Genomic DNA, 23,815 nt, shown 5'->3' with positions numbered 1-23,815 from the left:
TCACGGACTAACCACAACGGTCGGGGGAAGTCGCATGTTGTCCAACTTGACAATATGTGGAAGCCAGACCAGAGAGCTGGAGTAGCCTTCCAGGGATGTTGTTATTACAAAAGCAATAGTGTAAAATATCTCCCATAATTAAAGGGATATTAAAGAGAGGTCATACAGTCAGAATCTCCATAATTAGCATGGCMTATCTAAGAAATAGAAAATGAAAATACTTTGCATAGTTGACTGGTTTTATACACAAGCTTTATATTTTTTTATATATATATATTTATATATATATATATATATATGTGTATATATATAAATAAATAAAAGTCAGGAGTTCTTGCCCTCAGAATTACAGGAATCGTATAATGTATTACAAAAATACAACCAGTTTTGTGTGCTTTGGCATGGAGCATTCACATAACAGCTCACAGCAACATAGACAAGAGTGTTTAAAGAGCCAGGAGGGAAAGAGTAGCTCAACTGAAATGACTCATATTCAGTAATCTTGGGGGAATCTGCCRCAGCTGACAAAAGCTATACCAAAACAACTGTCATAAATGTTAATGACTGTAAGATAGACCCTCATTAAGTCTCAGYTTAGACTTTGTCAGTGACACTAATGATGCTTTGCTGCCCTATTGCAGCTGATGATCTGGTCCCCTCAGCAATCAAACCACCGAATTTTATCTATCACCTTTAAGACAGCACATTTGGCACCACAGCGGGACTTAGAAACTACGCTGAAACACAGCTACATAGAAACACAGATGAAAGCAGAGCTACTTCATCTGTCTTTAACACGTGAAATCTCCCAGAAATCTCTTTAGGGGTTAACAAGAAGAATCTCTGTACAGTTAACAATATTATCCTTGTCAAAACATACTTCTCCTATCACATATTTCTTTACTGTAACTAAAACTACGCTCGAGCCCTCCACACTAATCCGAACCAATGCTGAGCAGTCACATTCCTCCCGCATTGTTTAGAGTAACTGTTTACTCCAAGGCCTAAGTGTTCTGAAAAAGAGAGTGAGGAAATGGCATCTGGGTTATATATGTTTTTGCTGCAGATCATTAATGCAGGAGTTGGCTATGCATCATGCTCCTTACTCAAATAGGAACTGAAGACTAAAGCAGACACAGCGTCATGCCAAGCTTGACAGAAAGCTACCACGTGGAAGGAGTGTATTAGCTTACTCTCTGCAATTCCTTTTGCCTACATTTATCTATGTATATATCTATCACAGCTTTATAAGATTTTCCACATATGCTGTGAACATCAATACAGAGTGGGCTTTTTAATCCTACCCCTGTATCTATATGTGTCTGGACGGGTGTGTGCACATATTTTAGAAAAATCCAGTAGTCACACAAACTTTTGTTAATTGACTTGTACTGGAAAAATTCATCTCTGATTAGTAACTTTTTGTCGACTTTGCATCTTTGCAGTTGGGTCTGTCTTTACTGGCTGACTTCTTCTTCACTCTTGTGCATTTTGTGGTGAGTACGTAAAGGAAACTAGAGAAAATACCAGTACTTCCACATCTCTGCATTTTAACTCTGTGTTCTTCTGTGACACATCTGGGGAAATGCACATAAAGTAGGAGAGATGCAAGAGAGCAGAAATTGTAGAATGTATCACTATCCTGTGTAACAGGCTGATTAGTGAATGGCCATTTCCACAGTAAGAATATTTTATCTAACAGTAAATAGTCTTCCATTGCTGTAGTTATCTGAACACAGTATTTTCAATACTCCTGTGAAGTAGAGAAATAGTAGTTAATAGTAGCTATTATAGATAATATATATTATTATTATTATCATCATCTTCTTTATCATATAAATAAATACAAGAGGTAAAGGCCCATATCCCATTCAAAGTGAGATCATAAGAATTTAGACACAAGCACTAAAAACTATGATTTTTTTTTTCTAACCTTACCCTATTGCCGTAATGGACATAATGCCACAGAAGCTTAGATTTTCTGTATCTCAGAAACACATGCATGACCAGGAATGTCTAATGAGGYATTCCTCCAGCTACACTGCACTGAGGGAATCTGGTCTAGTATGTGTATCCCATGTATATGTATATCCCATACATACCTATTATGTGCAAAACATACTGTTGGCTGCTGCATTTAGCAACACACAGAAATGTCTGTCCTAGCTAAGTGCTATATACACTATTACTGCTCTGGAGAGATAAGTAACGCAAGCACAGGAGAAATCTTTAATGGGACAAGATAGAAGAGGAAATTCTCACCAATTGAAGGCCTCAACACCAGTAACTGTAAGTTGTATAGGTACTATTTTAACTACTTTCAAAGAAGATCTTCTCAGAGATGACTGGGTTACTACCATTCTCCACAGCAAGACAAAACTTGAAGGCTAATTTGAGAACRTGTCTTTTCTTTTTATGCAGCTGGATTTTTGGCATAGCACAGCTCTGCTCTATTTAGAGCCTTGTAAAAGTCACTTATCTGAGCGTATTGGTAGTCAAACAGAGCACTGTGAACATTCCCGCTGGAACTGCCARCAAAATAAAGGCTCCCCCAGAATTAAGCTGTTCTCTGCTTAAAAGAAAGCGAGTCTGTGTTACTGCAACTTAATGGCCTTCATCGTAACCTAGATCTTGGCTGATTTCTTTCAAATGCTTTTCACTATGTTCTTAGAGAAAAAAAAAAAAAAAAAACTAATAGTTTGCAGGCAACTTCACAGTATCAAATGGTATCCGTAGGAACACACTGTCCCTTCCCTGAGCCCTTCCAAACAATCTCAGCAGCTCATCTCTTCGGGAAAAACCTGAGGAAAAGGAAAGAGTCCCACAAATCTTTTTTTGGGCAGGACAGGAAGCAGGGGACAGACACTGTTCCTCATATGGAAACACTTAGCAGATACTTCAAGTTAAGTGTCTCTTACACGCCTTGCTGCCCACCTGTGCGAAGCTTTAGGACAGGGGTTGCTTTCTCTGCAGTCTCTGATCATTCTGGCTTCTAGCATAAGGAACCAGCAGTTCCTTACTCTAAACCGCAGTATCTCGCATAGCACAAGGTGCTAACCACTGCCTGGAAACTAGTCCTGACCTCTGGGCGGAGTTGTGTCTAAAATAAAACCAAGAAAGGTCAGTTTAACACTTTATGGCTACCAGCTTGTTCTAGGCCCCGCAGAACAAGCCATTTGTATCTGTCACTGGTGTTTYGGCCTTTCTGCCATTTAAAATATGATGCAACTTCTTTCACTGAAAATTTTTCAAGCAAGCTGCTAACATGAAGGATGACATAGATCCCGAGTTTCCAAATACTCACTTCCATAAATATTTTTCCTCCCATGAGACGGTCTGCTGGCTGATCAGAAGTTACAGTTGTGGAGCAGGAAGGAGTAAATCCCAGACACTGAAGACCAGTCAGTGTAATTGGGCTAGAACTGCACTGACTTCAAAAGGGGGCAGTGTTAAATTAAGCTTGAGTTCTTAGAAAATTTTACCCCATTTACCTTAAGATCTGTTGACTCCTGATAACTTAAAACACATCCTGATCCTTTGAAGAAGATTTATCAGCTACAGAGAAGAAATCTTAATCCCTATCTGGAACTAGCAAAGGTAGATAAATTGGCTGAAAAGGGAAACCTACTTTAGACATCTAACTCAAGGTGCCTCTGTTCAGAAACAAGTATTCCTATACGGTCAACAGAGAGAAGTAACTTTGATCAGAGACCAATCCCTCCCCTGGCTGTTCTGAATGGTTCATTTGAGATACCTACATCTATTCATTTATTCACTCCACAAGAAGCCCAGAAGGACAGCCTGGTTTTGCAAACCCTAAATCCAAGAAAAACACAAAACACATCTCCTTACCTGCTCTGTGAGGAGCTTTCAGGTACGTGGTACATGAAGACATTTCCTCTGGAGTCAGCAGCCCAGCGACTGGCCATGTTTATGATGGGACATGTGACAAATTGGTCACTGATTAAAAAAAAAAAAAAAAAAAAAAAGCATCAAATAAGACTCTCTCCTTGATACTGATAGATTTCTTTAAATCTTCCAAAACAGTGTGTATCTCTGTCTTCAAAATGCACTGAAGCAAACCACATTCTCTTTTTATAAGACCTGTACAGCCTAAAATCCACTAAAATTTATCTAGAATTGTTTTTTATAGAGTGTTGAACAATGGCAATGATACAAAGTATACAAGATTTGGCATGTAGGAAAAATGTGGCCAAAACCCACTCCTTTCTCCCCTCTTGCCACTAGCTTATGCAGGCCCAGGCTTGCATAAAAGGAGTATAAAACTCCTATTCTGGAATTAGCAGGTTGCAGTGATAGAGTAAGTTTTGCTAGAGTAAAAGGACTTAGGTATTTCCTGGGTTAAGGATCAATAATCTCTCTTCTGTCTTTGGATCAGTGCGATAGTGGGCAGAGTTTCCAGAGCAGGGAGAAGGAAGAGACCACTTTTCCAGGTGTCCTGCAGGGCCTCTGTCTGGCAGGGCTCAGCAGTATGGAATAGYTGGTGCAGCTGTTTGGGAGGGAAAGGTTAAACAAGATGGGTACAGTGAGATAGTTAAGTTATTGATTTATCACCAGGTTCTGMAAAGCAAAGGTATAAGTGAAGGGATACACCACAAGGAAGCAAGTATATCCAGACCTTCCTAGCTGCCATTGCCTCAGGAAGAGGGGCTGRGAGTCTGGAACAGGGGTGAGTACTAACTGGGAAGAGTAGAAGACACCTTACTGCAAAATATGCTACTACGATCAAGGCAGTATTAAATATACTATATAGATATATGCATGTCTATCTATATCTATTTATACATATATACACACGCATCTCCACCCCACATTTCACATGTGCCTATGGACTCCATGCACTCTCCGGATGTTTATATATCCATAACTATGTGAACACACGCAAATGTATCTGCTGCGGAAGTGGAACGTTTCAATTCTCAATCTAGCGAACCTGAAACACTAGCTATTCCTTCAAACTTGGTTGGTAAAAAAATAATAATAATAAAAAAAAGAATGGCTGATGGCAAGAAAAAACAGTGTCAAAGAAGCATAAAAACATGTTGCTTTATTTAACTCTATGGTTATGAAAACCACTATTGGGGTAGCTATCTTTGTTCAGCAGAGTYTATTTTAAGTCCATTTCCGAGACCACAAGCTATGGGCTGACTGACCACAATGCTCTTTGACAGTTATGGTTGACAACACCCATATGAAATGAAAGTTACTGTTTTTCACATACCTACCAGCATGAGGCTGACAAGAGCAGATGGAATTTGAAAAGTCAGGAGTCTGCTGAGAGCACTAGCGCTCGAGAAATGCTTTGCGGTGTATTCACCACTGAAAACTATTTCTCTGTTGGCGCTATGGGGAAAAAAATCAACTATTTGGGGGAAAATTAAAACCCAAAATAGTAACCACAAAAATGAAATGGCTGTTTCTTACAGGCAAGAATACTGCCTTCTCCCCAACCCAAAAAAAGAAAGAAAGAAAGGAAAAAAGGAAAAATGAAACTCATTTTATACTTAGAAAAAACATCAGAGAATTGAAGCTAAAACAATTTTTAAAACCACAACTTATGCCCAATACATATATTTTATAACAACCACTTATGGTGCTTTATCATCCTTTATAACCTTTTTAAAAATTGAGCAACTAATTAGAACTTCTTAACATAAAACCTTTCTTGGGTTAAATATTTATGCTGGTGGTAGTTTTTTGTTAAAAAAGAAGAAGAAAAGAACAAAAAGACAAAACTTCTCTCTTCCCACTGTGTAAAACTGATGTAAGTACCTGTAATTTAATTCTCTAATTAATTGCTGATTGCCTTCTCTGCTGGGGTTGGAGTAAATTTTAAAGTGATTAAAGGAAGAGATTATCATCAAGTGTCCTGGTTTCATTTCTGATCATTCTGCTTGCTGATAGTGAGTCTTTAAGCCAACCACTTCTCTCCCTACGGGAGTTGTTTGCTTCATAGAAGAAACAAGCAGGTAATTCTTATGCCCAGGAGGATGGTCACAAGCTGAGAGCCAGAAGGGACATTTGCATACTGCGTTCCTGCTSCAGACAGGCAACACGCTAGCTGCTATAGGCCTGTGAAAGTCAGAGCTAGGGTTTGCACCACATTGAGCCCTCGAATGAATGTGGGTGACAGAATGTGACAGCYGCATGCTGTGATGGATCCTCATGTAGGTATCTCTGGAGTGGAAGAAGGGTTAAAACTTAATCCCKTCAGTGGTTTATTATGGTTTAAAACTTCACTGAGTTGACCAAAAAAATATAGTCCCTGTGGTTAACAGTAATGATGAAGAGAGAGTCAAGCTGAGTTCTGTCTTTGGCTTTCATGCCCGTAAACCACTGCGCTTTCAAGTGTTTTTATACCAGAAGCCACATATGGTGCCACCAGACATGCAGTGASTAGTATCACTGCAGGCTGGTTGGGACAGGCTATGAGACAGGGCAAATGCAGCATGGTGCTAGATTTGATAAATGGCACGCAGCTCAACCCACAGTCTTCTTGCTTGTTTACTCCATGACCTCAACGCAGCGGCACACCTGGACCACCCAGAAATGTTTCCCAAACAGATTTGGTCACTGTCATCTTGGATCAGACTTTTCCAAGGGAATCTTGGCTCCTTTTCATCCTCTGCTCCCTGAGGCTCTCCTGGAGCAACAGGCAGCGACTCTGATGAAGGYCAAAGGGGTCCCGAAAGGAGCAGCTCATCTCTAATGTCTCACAGAGAGGCCCATGGTGTGGCAGAAAACTGCAGCACTGAGAATGCAGATATTACAAGCTGGTAGCTACAATGTCTCTTGTCAAAACAGGAGTGGAACAGCTTGGGTGGCATCATTAGGAGAACTCAGACTAGCATACTTGCAGACTAGCATTGTTATAGAACAAAATACCTTGGAAATAAGAAGAGTTTTCAAAAAAATTTGCACATTAAGCAGAGATAGGAAAGAGGAAAGAGGGTTTTTTTGTTTGTTTKCTGAAAACGTATTCCACTTAAACACTCAGCCACAGATTTTGCACAGAGGCGGTGAAAAGGAAGAAAGGAGATTTCATCTCAGYTTTCCTCCTTTCACAGAAATGGGCAGAGCCTCCAGACAGCTCTCTCCACTCAAGCTACAAGAACTAGCATACACTGACTCCCAGGGCAGGACAGAGCAAAACYGACAGCCTTCTCTGTAGACCAAGTAGTATATCAAAGTCACCATGTGACCCAAGCTAAAGACACCAGCCAGTCTCTATGGCCTACCACAGGTGCCTAGCTTTGGTGTTACGATTGCTGTGGAGTCTTGTTTCAACAGGGCAATGAACTATTCATGCTGGCTGCTACCCAGAACTGCTGGACCTCTCCAGTTAATGCAAAGAAAGATCACGAGGTCTAAGTCATGCACATATAATAAGTGGTCTGTACGTGGCCCTAACCAGGAACACAATCCCACTGCTCATTATACTCCTCCTGATGGTCTGACTGCAGCATTTCAATTCAAAGTATATGAGTGTATAAACAGGAGGCTAAGCATCTGCTAACTTCTCATCACATTACAACTGCTTCCACTGGATGAGGCTGGGAGGCAYTGGGAGTCTACGGTGTGTCCTAACAGATCAAGCCGGGGGCAAGAGCTGGAAATCATGTGTTTTCTGGGCTCCACCATAAAACTTTATGTTCCAACTGAAGTGCTCTACCACCTGACGCTGCTTTCTCTCACCATGGAAAACTACATACAAAGGGAGTAAAATGCTGATTTGGTGACTTTACACATGAAAGGTTACACAAAAATCAAGGAAATGCAGAAATAAGCCTAAGGCGGTTTATCTGCCATAGGTTATTTATTTGTAAAATAGAGATCAGGTACGCACAGAATGGAGTTGACAGCCACTTTGCTGAACATTTGCAAATGTTTATTTTCTGTGGAGACTCACCTGTAGAGAGCCTGATATTAGGAAGAAATGTGTTTTCCAGATTTGATAATATAAAACATAATATAATTGCTGAAATCAGTGTTTTCAAATTTGATCATCTAAAGCTAGTAAGTATATARATAGCCATTTAAAAATAATTTAAAATTATTTAATTTCAAGATTTGAGTATTTCTGCAATCTGCAAGAGTGGCTGTAAGGTCTCAAAATTTCTGACAGCTAGAAAAAGTATCTAACCAGACAATAGGTAGCAGTCGTTGAACAGAAGCTAGTCTATCAGTCATTCAAGGATGAGAAGGCTCAAGGAACAGTTGATGTAGTGTGTGCAAACAACCAAGACATCTTTGCTATGAAAGAGTATACAGAAGAATATTAKTAGTTTGCTAATTCAAACATTTCAGAAGACATAAAAATCATTTCAATTTCTGTTTACTACTGACATTGGAAACTTCATGGAAAATGAAACTGTGTTCTTGTTGTTGCCTATTTTCTGCTCATTTGCATAAGAATTTCTCCAGCTTTCAGGATATATATGTACACCTGAGATGAGCAAAGCAAACCTCGCTTAACCGCAGTCACACAGTTCTAATAAGATGAATTTCTTACCGGGTGGCATTTTCCAAAGCCCTGGAAAAGGATGAATAATCATCGGTTGAGTGTTCAAGGGAGTAATACCATGTAGCTGCATCTTCAAGGAACGCATTGGATTCTTCTCCTCCTAGAGAGTTTTGCAGAGCCTGATAAAAGGCTGTTTTGCTGTTGCCTCTTCCTTGACTTTCTTCAAATTTCTGAGCACAAAACACATGGAATTTACAAGCAACAATAAAAGATGTAATACTTTTCTGGAACAATACAGGCTCAGATCTCCCTCTGCTGGAACGAGTCCTCTCTACTGCAATCTCTGATTCCTTTGGGGAAGAAGTAGGGCACAGTCCTATTCCTACTTTTCCAAGATGATCACCACACAGTAGGTTTAGCTTCTTCAAAACATATTATAGGACTGACTCCCTAAGGTGCTAAGTCCAAGGCACAGATACAGCGCTGCGCAGGTGCAGCTCTAATGCTACAGAAGCTTGTCTGGCTCTTACAGAGATAGTTCTGGTGTCTTTGCACTGTGATCYCCCAAAGTGGTTGTGTCCAGTGCTGTCTTTCTGATGAGCTGTCTGCAGAAAAACTAAAGGGGAGAGAGGGCACAGGAGATATTGCTCCTTTCCTTTGGAAATTCCAGAAAGCTAATAGACYATAGCTTTGTTTCATGGCTATAGCCCTCCGTGACTCTTCTGAAAATATATACAAAAAATGCGGCTGCCCTGTAGCTGGTTTGTAAGTCCCTTCTGGAATGACACCTGCTTTATCCGAAAAAGAGAAATCSCTCTTCTCCAAATCCCAAATCAGTAACAGCCCTGATCTTCAAACTTCACAACTCTTTGCCTTCCACACAAAACTACGGTGAAATGCCCTTCTCAGTTCTTCTGCAGATGGAAACCTTTCCTGATATAAAGACATTTCACCCAGCGCACTGAGCCCATGTCACTGCAGAATTACTGACAGCAGGGAGACCRTCTCCTACCCCAGCCTGTTTACTCAATCCTATTTTTAATGAAGCTAAAGTCTACTAGATTTTTTCAACATTTTTTTCTTAAAGCTTTTTATTTTATCCTTTCAGATTTTTCACACTTTCTTCAGACAGAATTTATTCCAGGTTTGGAAAAAAAAAAAAAAAAAAAAAAAAAAAAAAAAAAAAAAAAAAGCCTAGAACCTCAGCCTTCCCTGTGGATCAAGTCCCTTCTAAAAAGGGCACCTTGCAGGTGCGCACTGGCTGAGACTTTGTATGAGAAAAAAAAAAAAAAAAAAAACCTAGAACCTCAGCCTTCCCTGTGGATCAAGTCCCTTCTAAAAAGGGCACCTTGCAGGTGCGCACTGGCTGAGACTTTGTATGAGAACTCCAGAGAGAAAGACCTAATAAATCTCCTGTATTATTTTGGGCAAGCAGTCTGAAACAAAATAGATCAGTGTCCACTCAGTCGAGTTACCATAGTTGCTTTCCTGAATATATTATTTTGATGGCCCGCAGCTGGTTTTCATCACACAGCTAGAAGGTCTTTCCACAACCCTACATAGAAAGTACAGAGGGAATAATTACTTTTCAACAGATTCACGGAAATGAAAGATGGAAAATAAGCCCCCCTCTGCTGAGGCCTAGGCCTGTCCTTACGTACTCTAATGCTTTGCACAGTTCAATTGAACGACTTTACAAGGGATTTCCAAATGCTACCAAATATCACAAGGTCCCAAGAAATCTTGGCATTTTTCCTTGTATTTGCAATGAATTCTGCTTTTGCTAGATTTTGGCTCATGCAAAGTGATGTGGTGCTAGTAACACGGCCGTATTCTGAAAAATGTCTGCAAGTCACGCATGACAYGTGCACAAATGTCACTTCATGTGCACAGATGCCACACAGGAGACTGCACAGCACAGTTGCCTGCAAAATCACTCAKTTTGCACACAGCAAGGACACTTTTCTTCATTTTTCTTCAAGAAAAGGAAATTATCACTGAGGACCTGACTGAAAATTCACTGAATTCAGAAGCAATCTTTGCACTGGCTTTAACAGACCGAAGGTCTCCACTAACCAGCAGCGTTGCTGCTTTCTAACTATCCGATGAAATCTCTTATTTGGTGGTTTGTTAAGAACAGAAGCTTTTCTGTATCACAACAGAGCCCAAGCTCTTAAGCGCAGAGCGTCCTGTCCAAAGCAACTGTCCTGCAATGCTTTCATTTTATTTTATCAATGGATTTGGCACCTTATTCTACACCTGCGAGGATACTTGTAAGCTAGAAATAGAGAAAGACAGAGAGGAAAATAACTTCAGGGAACTGATCATGTACCTAGGAAGTGATTCTTCACTTKCCCTTCAACTAGCAAGCATCACATAAACAAAACAAAAACAAACGAAGGTGATAGTTCCTCATGCTACCCACAGTTGTGGACAAGTTTTGCAGATTAAATTTCATGAGCAAGTTTATGGGGRAAAAAAATATCCGTTGATGGTTTTTAAAGACAGAGTGACTGATTCAGGTTAAGAAGTCCTTGAGCTGCAATGCTAGAGGCTGGGAGGGTATGTGGCAGAAGTGTCGTATTTGCCTGCTCTATTCTTACAAGCATCCACTCTTAGCCACTGCTGAAAACAGCATTCTGCGTTAAATGGGCCTTTGATCTGACTCAGTGCGGTCGTTCTTAGGTATTTTTATTGTGCTTATGTATTAGTTTCTGTAATCTTCAAAATGCCCCAGAAATTCTGGTGACCTTTCTCAGCAATCACTGAAAATAGACTGGGGTCCCTATGATGTGTTAAGTCAGCTGAAGGAGGACTCAACAGGCACAGCTGGATGAAAAATAGAACTAGCATTTGTAAGATATTTGAGATTTTCATTCCAGTAGAGCACAAAAATCCTGCATTGACAAAAATTCTGAAACATTATGTTTCAAGAGTCATTTTGACTGCAATATAATATAAACTTCTGACATTAACATGATAATACAAATCAAAGCAATAAGGTGMAAATAAAATCCATGAAACACTACAAAGAAAAAGCATTTTAACTTTTCAGAAATTGATTTAATTTGACCCTTTTTCCACATCTAGTTAGAAGACATATTTCAATTCTCATTAGAAAATATATGACCAAGGGACATTTTCCAAATAGTAGTGCACATAGCAKTTGCTACCACATTAATAGAAACAGCTGCACATTATTTTTTTAAAAAAATCTACACTCTGCTAACTTTTTTAASAGGTAAGAGCAACCGACCTCAGAGTTATAGTAGGCTTTTCAACATGTTTTAGAAAGTAGGTGAGAAAGTAATTAAAGACAGCAGGCTCACTGCTTTCCACTGCTCTGGTGATGCAAAGCCTTAATGGCTTTTGATAACCCTCACAAGAGATGGAGAAAAACYCCGCTAGAAGTTCAGCCGAGGGCTTCCTATGATTCCAGCTAGTTCCAAAATAAAATAAKGGTGGATATCAGCCTGTTCTCCTCAATGATGGCATTTAACAGGATGTTGCTCCYCAGGTCATTACAGCTAATATATACATAGCTGCCATCTGTTGCATGCAGCTGAATATCTTTACCCATAAAAAAAGTAACTGACTTTACTGTGCTGGAGGTGGTGAYCTGTCTGTATGGATCTGTTTACTTACAAGGGATGAACAGATTATATTTCTATCTACCTGCCACCCATCATGTCCCTGTTCTGGGCTCTACAGCCAGATGGATTTGTACTAAGGAGCTAAAGAAAGAAAGGAAACCCAGAAATTGCAACTTCAGTCCAGTAACTAAAAAGAAAATTAATAACCCTTGTAATTACTGGCTATTAAAGCCAGAGCACATTGGTGGATATAAAAAACTCTCTACTGCCATACTTGCATATRCTGACAAACACACATATAGATCAGAATGAATGAATTTGTATATTTAATGCCAATGGGAACCATTGGATTCTCCCACTTGATCATCACATATAACACARGAATAAAATTTTGCCCAGCTGAGATTGAAAAATACAATTTCAGAGGTTCCTGCTCAGCTGCCCTAATCTATGACTGCTCAAAGTTAATATCCTGAAAGCCTGCCTTGGGAACTGTGGTAACAGGCTCAGCCTTAACAGCACCATACGTCACATCATAGCGCATTACGGCACCGCTTGCCATCCCTTAACAAACCATGCTTTATTTCTCATTTAGTCTCAACCACCTGTTGCACTGGGGATGACTATGAAGTGTTTCAGGAAGCAATAAATCTGTCTCAGTTCACATGAATAAGCGTTCAGGTGAATACCATAAAACAGCCACTTCCATAGAAAGGACAGAGAGCACAAATGTTCAGCATACTCTCTGCTACAACCATCATTGAGAGATCTCAGCCTTTAATGAAAAACAAATCCAACAGAAGCACTTTGCTAGCCCTGAGAACTGGTTTCTCTTGTACCTTCTGCCATTTTATTTTATTGTTAATTATGAAAGTCTTTTCAAACGTAAGCTCAGGCTGTGCGCACAGCCAAACACCATAAGTCCCAGAGARCAACATGGTGCTAACTGGATTTACCACCTCCAAGTCTGGATGCAGTATGAAGGTTTTAGCCCCACTTGTAAGACTTGACTGCTAAGAGACTGTAAAACTCGTGTGGAGCTCCAGTCTGACCTGGTAAGATTTATATCCTGTCTCAAGCAGCCTTGCATCAGCATGGCTAGAAGTTTTAGGATCCAAGTTTTTTCCACCCCCCACTCTCTGCATCTGGGTATGCTGGAATCTGCTGTTCTACGTGAGATGGAAACGAAGGACTTCGCCAGCTTCACACACTTGRTATAGGACTCTTAGCTGTGCCATTTATCTACCCAAGTACCTACATAGCTCTTCTCACTACAGAGTTGGAGTACATCCACAGTCACASGTGAATTTTCTAAATGCTGCAATATTGATAAGAGGAGGCGGTTTTGCTTCCGGAAAGGTCTGGTCCCGTTTTTACAGGCTAGGTTAAACAATTGGTTGCAGTCAGAGGCAAAYTAGGAACTATACCTCATTTCCATGAGTTCAGCTCGACGCTCTATGTACCAGCCAAGCCATCCCACTTCCCCCAGAATATGAATGATTTGGATTTTCCCAAACAGATGCAAGCCAGATCCACTTCGAGATAAACTTTTAAAATAATAAGACAGAAGAGGAAGATACAGCATGGCTTTTTTCAAAATCTTCTCCTAGGTCGATTTGTGGTAAATGGAGAGGAGTGCTAGCCTAGATCATGATTCCTCGTGACATTCTGATGGAGGAAACAGCACAGACTTCTCGGTAAAAATCACCACCCATACTGCTTTCTATCATCAGGGTTAAATACGTCTGTGGCCTACTCAGGACTTTATCAGCTCAGTGATTGCAACCATGCATCGTCATGCCTATGACGCACCAATGATCTTGGGCACCTGGAAAATACATTTTTTAAACCATTCGATGAAGGAAGAAGTACTAAGATTTCCCAGTAATTAATAAATTAGGTGCTCATACAAGGAAGAAAACAGGAAATTTTAACCTTTTAGCACATCTTTCAGAAGACAATCTAAGACAGCAAGGTTCAAAGYAATTGTATTCCCTCAAGCCCCTGAAAGCTAAAGACACAAGAAGGGAGAAATAACAGGAAAATGTGGATAAAAAAAATCACCAGTTTTCAGTAAGAACACAAAGATGGCTTAAGGAATTCAGAAGTGAGAAAATGAAATATAACTACCTACTATGAGTATGATGAACTTTCTGGAGTAGAGATTCTGATTTATAGCAGTAGCACCAAGTGAGGTTCCTAGGTACTATTAAAATGCATAAAAAGGAAGTATTCTTCTAACTAAAGATAGTTAAATCCTTGCCAAAGTTGATTAGAGGATCTTCAACACTAGGAGATTTTAAAACAGCTCTCTCAGGTTCAGGTAAGTGTGACCATTCCTCAGGCTTACACTAACTTTTTGAATCCCCTTCTGACCATATTTTCTGAAAGCTTGTAAATAAATAATATACTCCATAATTTGTGGGGTTTTTTTAAGGCATCATTTTACTATCAAGTTGTTACTATCAAGTGTTTCTCCTTCTCATTTCAACCTGACAGAGCTGGCTGTTCACGCTGGTGGGTTTCACTGACATCGTGATTTGCTGCATGGAATTTCATCAAGTCTGCTTTACAGGCAACTGTAGCATGTGGAAGTAGTGGTAGGAGAAAAAATTTCACTTCCTAAACTTCATCACATGACCTGTACTTCAGTTACTACAGTTTATTCCCCTCTTACAGGAATTGGATCAGTATCTGCAGCTTTGCTGAATCCATTTCCTACGCCTGATTTCTACTTCTAATTGATTGCAGAAGAGAAGGAGGATACATGAAAGATGAGCAGAAAAATTCTGATGGAGACTAAAGCAATATGAAGTTTTAAAAAGCCTTCTTTCAAAGAGGTCATTTGCTCATTAATTCTGAAGTGAAATGGTCTTTGCGTTACTGGTTATCACAAAAAGAGCAGGGCTTTTACTGCCTCCTAAGAGATGAGATCTACATGTTTACAGAAAGACAGCAACAGACCTCCAGCTCACTCAGASAAAACTCAAAACAGTTCCTTGCTATCTTTGAGTCTCCTGTTGACCCCGTTACTGTATATCTGAGCACTCTGCAACATGCATGTAATTTAATTTAGCAATATTAAATGGGGAAGTGCTTTTGTTCCTGTTGTAGAGCTGGGCAACTGAACTAGAAAAGGTTGATATGCTCAAGAACAGACATGCCAGAGACTTTCACAAGAATATGTAAAAACCCTCCAGGAAGACTTTTATGCTTCTGAGGACTTTTATATCCAAAGCATAGCACAACAACTTCACTTCACTTCAGCAGAAGGAATACTTCTTACAGACAAGGAGAAAATTGACTGGCACAAAAAGAGTTGGCATGGAAAAGACTGACTGAGCCCTGCTTCACAGTGAAGACCTATTAGCTAAGTTTAATATGACCTTTCTTCTTAGCAGAAACAACTGAGATTKCAATACTAAAAGGATTTTAAAGCCAGTAAAATTTGCTTCTGTGTACTAATGCAGGCTAACTCACTGTTGATCTCTCACCTCTTCATATCTTTCCCAGCAGTGTTAATCAACAGGTATGATAATTCCATTAATCAACCAAAACAGGACTGGCTGGTGATGGAGAATACCCTTGCATATTTGTATGGAGTATAACTCAGGCACTGTAGAAGTCAAAAAAGAATCCATCCAGCCAGCAAAGAATTACTATATACATATAATAAATAATAGCAATACCATCAATTCCTTAAAAGTGTGTCTCTTCTTACCTTAACTGCCTTAGCTCTGCTGATCAACCCATCTTGCTGAGCACTTCCAATGAGCAAGTCAATATTCCGAAGCTGAGGACGCTGCAGTGCTTTAGCTAAAGGTTCCCGTAGGTAAACTCCATCCATCACTGGACCCCAGTACTGGAATGGTCCGCTTATAGCTAGGAGCTGGGTTAGCAAAGAAGCAATAATAATGAAGTTCAGTTAGCTTTCTCTGGTCATTTCCATTTTCCTTACGTTTCAGAGAATGCTGAAAACTGATGGCTTTAATGCGGACAAGTGATCAGTAAGTGCAAACTCACAATTGGTGGGAAGCAATGCTTTAACCMTCAGTCTCAACAGATGACTCAAGAGCTGAGCTGGCCAAGAGAGTGGATAGCCCAATTAGTCAAAAAGYGTTATTTTAAATTAGGGATTGGCTCAGTGCTGTGCCTGATTGGAAAATGTATTGCTGGTGGTTGTTCTCCTCTGCAGGTTAAGGATCCATCTCCAAAATTGTTTGTACTGCAGCTTTCACAAGCTCAGTGTTGAGTAAAACATTGATATCTCTTCCCACTTCCTTTTCTGCAGAAAAGCTACTATCAAAGCTATAGAGACCTGATTCTCCTTGAATAGCATCCTGTGTAAGTACAGATAGGATTGAAAGAAGGCAAAAACTATATTTAGAATCATTTTGGAAGTTATGATCAAGGCAATGTACAGGGATTTTAATCTAAAGAAGAATCAAGCTGTGCATATTTTTAGGCCAGAGTTTAGTGCATCGTGGACATCAGCATCATTTCACCAAAGACATCCTGGTTCCTCTTTCACAAGGATTCAGYCCTAAATTTATTTTTCAAGCTTTCTCACAGCTTCCTATCCACCGAAACAGCTTTTTAGTTCCTTATGCAATGAGATGTATATTGCTATGRCATACCTTAGTCTGTGCATCATTAAGGACACGAGCAGGCAACTGGCGGAGGCAGGCTACAATTTCCTCACTGATGGATGAAGGGCATCCCAAGTCCTCAGCCAGGACTGCCGCTTGGGTCCGTGCTCTCATTTCAGTAATGATGGATGCTGGAGAGAAAGCTGAACCTCCCTGGAAAAGAAAGGCTCTTGGTCAATACATGCTGTGAAAATACCTSGTTCTGTAGTGCAGGTGAAAAAAGATGAGAAGCAAAATCTATTCCGCCACTGAATGTGAAAATCTAATATTTTAAAAACAGGGAGCAAGTTCTAATGATAAAAGCAAGAGGGGAAGAGGAGAGGGTTGGCTGTTTCTCAGCTCTGCCACTGACATTTTGCAAAACCTCTGAAACACATCTACGTTAGGCGTGTAACCAAGTCACAAATCATCCATGCAATAGCCTTCTGAAAACTTTGCTGGAAGAAGACATACACACTCAGATAGGAACAGGTATAAGAAAGGTGCTGTGAGGTACATCATGGAACGGAGAGCCCACTTTACAAGAGGAGACTGAAGAGTTTGGCTTGCTTAACTTTAAGAAAACAAAGACTGACAGTGGACATGAAATATTGAAAATGATCTCGGGTTATTTACTGGCACTACTGCTGATGTAACAACAGCTTGATTTTCATGTCTTAGGCGTAAGTTCCAGGATTAAAATTAATGGCAGAGAAACCTTACTTTGCAATTTAAAGCTAGAYCTGGAGTTCAAGTTGCAAAAAATAAACCAAAACCAGGACATGTCAAAATCAGAGCACCCATTACAGTCCAATTTCTGTATCAAACTCTTTTTCTATATTTCCTGCAGCTGTGGCAGCATTGGAAGTGACTTCATCAAGAAAAGATGGCTATTTTTAAATAACCCCCAAAACTACTTATTGAAAATGCAGATAAATTAGCAAAATCTGATAACATCTGACCTATAACAGAAAGGCTGGAATAGCTGTGGCATGGCTCAAATGACTAATTTCCAAACATTCACATCAGTTTACTATAATAACTGCTAAGATTAGCTTCCTCCTTCTAAAAAAAAAAAAAAAAAAAAAAAAAAAAAAAAAAAAAAAAAAAAAANAAAAAAAAAAAGTAGATGCATGATATGAAAGACCCTGATCTATTCAGATGATAACCTTACTTCAAACTGAAGTTACACAAGGCATAACGATAAGCCTGAAAAAAACATAAAAAGAGGAGCAAGTTAAAAAATAGAAAACAAAAAGCAAATCTTCAAATTGAGATTGACTCAGAACTTTGAGCCCGCAGAACTCTGTGCAGCCCTGGCAAGCACCCAGGACATTTTTTTGTTTTTAGCAAGCAACTTCATTGATACTAATAGCACACCATTGCTCACAACTGGAGAAATTGGTCTCCAAAAATAATTAGAAAGAGGGTATTATTTGGATGCAGAGACAGTCTTTCATGCTTTCTCTCTGTAGAGCTTCCAGTGTCACTACCCTCCTGTAAAATTTCCCTTCATTTGTTAGGGTTCTGGGAAACAGATCACAGCACAGTTATTTCTTAGCTTAGTTGCAGGGTGGTTGCAGATAAGCAAAGGAGAAAGCTATGATCATCAATCCTAGGGCACCAGAAAAGCATCATCTCCAGTTTTAGGAGGGTAGAAGAAGTAAAGAAAAATAAATAAACAGCCCTCAGTATTATTCCTCAGTTCCATTGTCAATTTAGATGAGAGCTTGAGTAAGTTATGGGTTTTATCCTCATGTGGGCTTGTGGTGGCCTATTTTCTGTTTGCAAGGCATATTTGCCTGCTGCAGACTAAGCGTGCTGACATCAGTTGTTCATGAGAGAGAAAGAAAAATATCCTTGATGAGAGCATCTCTGTGTGGATATGTCCCCAGGATGGAAAGAGAACGCTGCTTTTTTTGCCCCAGCCTTTGGAAGAGCACGTTCACCAGGCTGGGATGGGGGAGACACTTTGCCACATCAACTCCATGGGAAAAGTAGCCTTAGAAGAACAAGGAGTCAGGGTGGAATAGCAGAGAAATTAGACCTAGGATCATGCAACACTACTGCCCTCCAACCTTGCAAACTTATTCCTTAACACCAGATCTGCAGGTGCTCAGCATCCTTTATCAAGTATCCAGTACCTCTGAGTGACATGCATAGCAAAAAAAMCAAACTATCAGAGGGCTTCAGTTTCCTAAACACTGAAAGTGATAAAAGCTGCCTAATGAGAAGGCTGAGTTTGATAGGGAAACAGAGCACTAAGGTCAGATGACATACACAGTCACAAAATTCCCTGRGACCAGTGAAAGCATTTAAAAGTGTGCTTAGTTTTGAGCACATTTCATCCCAGGCATCTGGAAACTTGTGTAAAATTTCCCTGCCCCGTTAGATCACTGTGGACCAAAAGTCTGCTCTTAGGTCAAGATACTGAGTCAAATGGCAAGTGTAAAAAAGTCTGAGCAGAAGTGTCCCACAAGTCCCCTCCACTGGGAGAAAAGGCTGGACAGTCAGATTTCCATGTCATTGGACCTGATGTGCATGGACTAGCTTTAGATAGGGTCCAAGCCCTGAGAATAAGAGGAYGCCTCAAAACTTCTGCAGATGGATTTTGGGGAACAGGGAGGGGAAGAAGTCAAGGGTCAGAGGGTTTGTTTAGAGCCCTGTTCTAACTGTGGAAATTTTCTCTTCTTTGTGTAAGTGCTTACAAGAGGCTTACTAGCTCTGCTTTTTTTCTACTTAATTCTTCTGTTTTCCATGGTAATAGCCACTTCCTCAGTMTGTTTCTTCTGATAACATCCGCATTTAGGAAGACTGTCTTGCCTTTGGGCTTTGAAAGTGATGTGGAGTCCAATACTGTTACTCATATTTAACTTGGTGGGGGGGGGGGACTGGAAGTGAGGGTAGAGGAACTTGGGACATCATTCAAGCAATTTGAAAGAAATAGCTTTATGTTCCCTTCCCTCTGTGCATCCGCAGTTTGTTCCAAGCTCTKGAAACAAGGTTTCTCTTACCGCAGAAGTAAGGCAGGCAAAACTGCACAAGTGCTCTGTTTTTCAAATTCACATCGCAATCCAGGCTCGTTTTCTCATCCTCATCACAAAAACCAGAAACAAATAAGTGAGAGCAGAATCTGGATACTGCCCAGAATTAWTTTTTTTTCCTTTTTGAGCCAGTAGTTTTCATATGAAACAGAAATCTCCCCTAAATACTATAGCCCCRTTAGTAGGCAGGCTCAGGACATATACAGGATAATATGGTTGGACTCAGTATTTCTGTTGGTCTCTTTCCCCACAGAAACTGTAATTTATTTATGAGATTAGTCTTAGTAAYCAGTAATGCAGGAGCTGTGTGCTTTAAAAAATAGGGCTGTTTAGACAGATGTAGAAAGAGCGGAGAGACTGTTCATTTCCATTTAATGACACTCATTACCATCAAGCACGACAGAATCATGAATCAGGAAACCAAAAATCATGAGATCAGCTCAAAACCAAAAAACACTGTGTTCATTTTGCTAGTCCTCTCTTTTTTAATTCTTCAAGAATCCTCTTCTATCTATAAACACAAGAGCTATAAATCACTTTTTAAAACAGCTGACATCTTCACAAAATCTTGCATTTTTTTTTTTTTTTTTTTTTAAGAAAACAAACCTCTACACAACACAAGATCTATTACAAAATCACAAAAGTTAGCAATTCTGGCATCACAGGGTACTTTCTATTTGGCTGTCATTGAAATGAGGGCTTCCACGGAACTCAAGCCGCATGTACTTCTTGTTTTGGTTGTCCTCATGGATTGACCGCTGTCATCAGAGGAAATTCTGATGACTTTTTTGACAATGACCTACACAAGTATTCAGTATCGAATTGCTGAGACGTAGCTGCAGCTGAATTGTGCAACCCAGAATAGCAATATTACATTCGTCCTCCAACTGTACAGGAATAGGRAGAATGCGGCAATGAATGAGAGTAACTGTAGCTAGTAAAACAAGTGATGGCATTGAAAATYGAAGGTGAAGCTTTCGGCACTGTTTAGAGCAGAGACCAGCAAAATTTCAAGCATTTCTTACCTCTCTTTTCAAAAGAAGTTAAGCTAGCCAGCAGATATTCAGCAGCTAGGAAATGCAGCAGTTCACAATGGTTAGAAGCTGACGAATGAAAATTTGTATTATACGAAGATGAATTCTAGCTTTAACGTTAAACTGTGGCCAGCTGAGCTAAGCCTCAGACCTCTTGCAAATTTCTCTCCTGGGATATCCCGCCTCCTAGACCTGCACGGATATTATCCCAATTCTCTCCCAGCTTGTGGGTCACATCTAACTGTATTCTCATCTAGGCAAACCAAGTTTTCCACTTCAGATGTCTCACGGTGCRGGACCTTTTAGTTAAATTGCATCCCTTGCTGTCATTTCAGTAAGGTAATAAATACGAATATGTCTCCTAACACAACTGGAAAAGACARCTGCCATATGTGTTGCATTACTAAATCTCTTTTAATTCCTCTGGAAACTCATTTCTGCAAAGCTTTTCAAAAATGATTCACCAGAGATCTAATGATTAGAAACTTCATTGCAATTACTTTTAAATCACCCACTCTCTGTAAACACAAAAACCCTTCTTCCTCTCCTCACATCGTGATCTCTTGTTTTTCCAGTCTGACTTGAAACTGCAAACCCTACTTGAATCACGTTCATCTCTTTGGTGCACGTACTCCCTCAAGTTAATGCAGGTTGGATGTCTATAAGGTTGCAGAATCCTTCTGAAGTGGGCTTTTTGTGTGCCAAAAAACACCACAGACAATAGAAATAGAGGTGATAATGTGAGATTGGGATACACCGAGTGAAAATCCAATCATCAAACCAATTAAATGTCCCGACRCATCTATTTTTCCAAATAAGATGAACTGAAAAGCAATGTTTTATTTTTTAAATATAGCATTCTTAGAAACCCAGGCACTCTCCAGGCTCAGGCGTATGCAGTTAACAGCCAGAAGCATCTGTTAGACCATCTGGTTTTATCTCCAGGATAGCCAAGGCCATTCCCATTTCCTGACTACTGCTTCCTATCACTTACARCAAGGCTTGAGTTTGGCTAAAATACTGCATCTAAGCTGGATGCAGAGACACTGAGAAACGGGGAATGCAATCTCTTCTTTGCAGTTTCTGCTTAAAGATAATCACTCCACTGACAGAAGGCTGTACCTTATTTCTGTTTGAGGAGGTCTTCAGTTTCAATGATTATTTCTTTTGCTACCAGATTAAAGAGACTGTTTACATTCTGTTTTTTTCTCTCTGTAAAAATAAATATGCTGCAGATAGGCAACCAGTAAATCTTCTTTCCAAAAAGCTCAAAAGATTGCTAAAAGGCTAGATTTAAAGTATTTTCAGACCTTTCCTTCTTCTTTATTTTGGGCCTTCTTATTTCTTGCAAAGTGGCACTTCAATGTCCTGCAATTCTTTTCCTTAGATGTCTAATTCTGCGTGATGGCAATTGCTCCAGAGCCATGAAGCTCACATAACATCCAGGCTGCAGGGCTATACCTGAAGATATTAATGTCATTTCTCAAATCGTTTAGACATGATCTGCCTGCAAGAACAGAGGAGTAAAAACCTTTGGGACCAGCTCAGTTTCTGTGACATGTAAGGCAGACTTGTGGCAAACACTAATGCACTAAGTGAGATAAGGAACCAGCAGTCAGTCCAGCAAGGCAAAGGGATACCGAAATTTAAATGGTACTTTCTCTATAATCTACTGGAACTGTAATTTCCAGATAAAAATGGGGAAACAGAATATCTTACTTCCACCAACAATAACAMTTTGAAAAAGTAAAATTCCTTTTTGTACACTCTCCCAGGCAAATCCTTCTTTGCCATAATCAGAGGCAGCCCTGCAGGTGCAATGCACCCCTCTTTCGAGTGACTCACTAAGGGTCTGTGTCAGGTTAGTGACTTGAATAACAGGATATGAATACTTCTAAGACGACATATAAAGCCCCACCGAATTCACAGCAAAACTTTCTTCCATTTAGATACAAATTTTATCTTCTCAACTACATTATCAATTAAAACTAGTTATTAGCTGAATGCACTGGAAGGACAGAAACACAGAGTTCTGCCCCTGCATCTTCCCATGTTTGGTATGAACATCCCCCAGCACGTGAGCTTTTAGTAACTCAACAGACATTTTTCCTTAATTTGGTGAATGATGTTAGGGAACGTGCGTGCCACATCCCACTTGCACAAAACAGTGACATCCTAAAAAACAAAGTCTAACTGGTGGCGATAATTACGCTGCTTCCAGCTCCTTAGAGCACTAGATACAACATTGTCTTGGCTCTGTGTTATAAACTCATTTACTAATATTTGATACATTACAAATAAATATATAAAAATTCTTCCTCTAAGTACCATAAYCTCAAATTTGGCCACAGCTCTGGGAATTTAATTGTAGTCCTTGGTTCCAATAGCTCTTGTACAACAGCTCCCACACTTGTCAACTTTTAGTCTTTCATCAGCAAACACATTATTTTACGTTACATTGCTCATTGCATTGAACATCCACTCACAGCTATTCTGGTGTGAAGTCAGCTTGTTGTTGTGTTTTATTTATTTATTTATTTTTATAAAGTGACTTGCACAATTTTTTTCAGAATACATATTGATCATAAAAGCAAASAGAAAATTTCCATAAATCCTTTCAGTTTCTGTATTTTTATCCCCAGTGCTGTTTTCCTATGTGGCTTTGGTCAGGTAATTTAACAGGCCAGCATCTTGCTTCTACCACCTCAGACACTGAGATGATAGAGGTCCTGTGACTACTTTATTGCTTTGCAAAACACTGATGTGAAAATAGGCTTCATAGACAGGTTATCAATCCACTTTCTTTCATAACTGATCCTGAACATGCAACACTGAATTATTTRCAAGCAGTCGTGTTTTGAGGTGCAGAGTAAAAAATACAGATAAGCTTGAATTCCCATTCACGCTTAGTAAAATTGAAAGAGTTTTGTACCTCTCCTCACCTGCCAGAAAAACTAGCAAAATTACATAAAACAAAACATTTGGGGACTATACTTTACTGGAAAAATAAAACTGAGAGAGAGAAAAGACT

At 39.7% G+C, this 23,815-nt stretch overlaps 1 protein-coding gene across 1 annotated transcript in view; it reads right to left on the bottom strand.

The window, feature by feature from the left end:
- The window catches only part of TG (thyroglobulin), a 169,069-nt gene that overhangs the window by 13,615 nt on the left and 131,639 nt on the right, over positions 1-23,815 (bottom strand). The window contains exons 42-45 of the mRNA XM_085319766.1: positions 16,716-16,880; positions 15,800-15,967; positions 8,534-8,715; positions 3,853-3,960 (exon numbers count right to left, since the gene is read on the bottom strand). Of these exons, the coding sequence (XP_085175892.1) occupies positions 3,853-3,960; positions 8,534-8,715; positions 15,800-15,967; positions 16,716-16,880 (623 nt within the window). The remainder of the gene's footprint in view (positions 1-3,852; positions 3,961-8,533; positions 8,716-15,799; positions 15,968-16,715; positions 16,881-23,815) is intronic.

Source organism: Rhea americana, unplaced genomic scaffold (assembly GCF_003343005.1).
Source record: "Rhea americana isolate MKP2758 unplaced genomic scaffold, rheAme1 scaffold_0, whole genome shotgun sequence".
Classification (NCBI taxonomy): domain Eukaryota; kingdom Metazoa; phylum Chordata; class Aves; order Rheiformes; family Rheidae; genus Rhea; species Rhea americana.
This window is presented reverse-complemented; position numbering and strand designations above follow the sequence as displayed.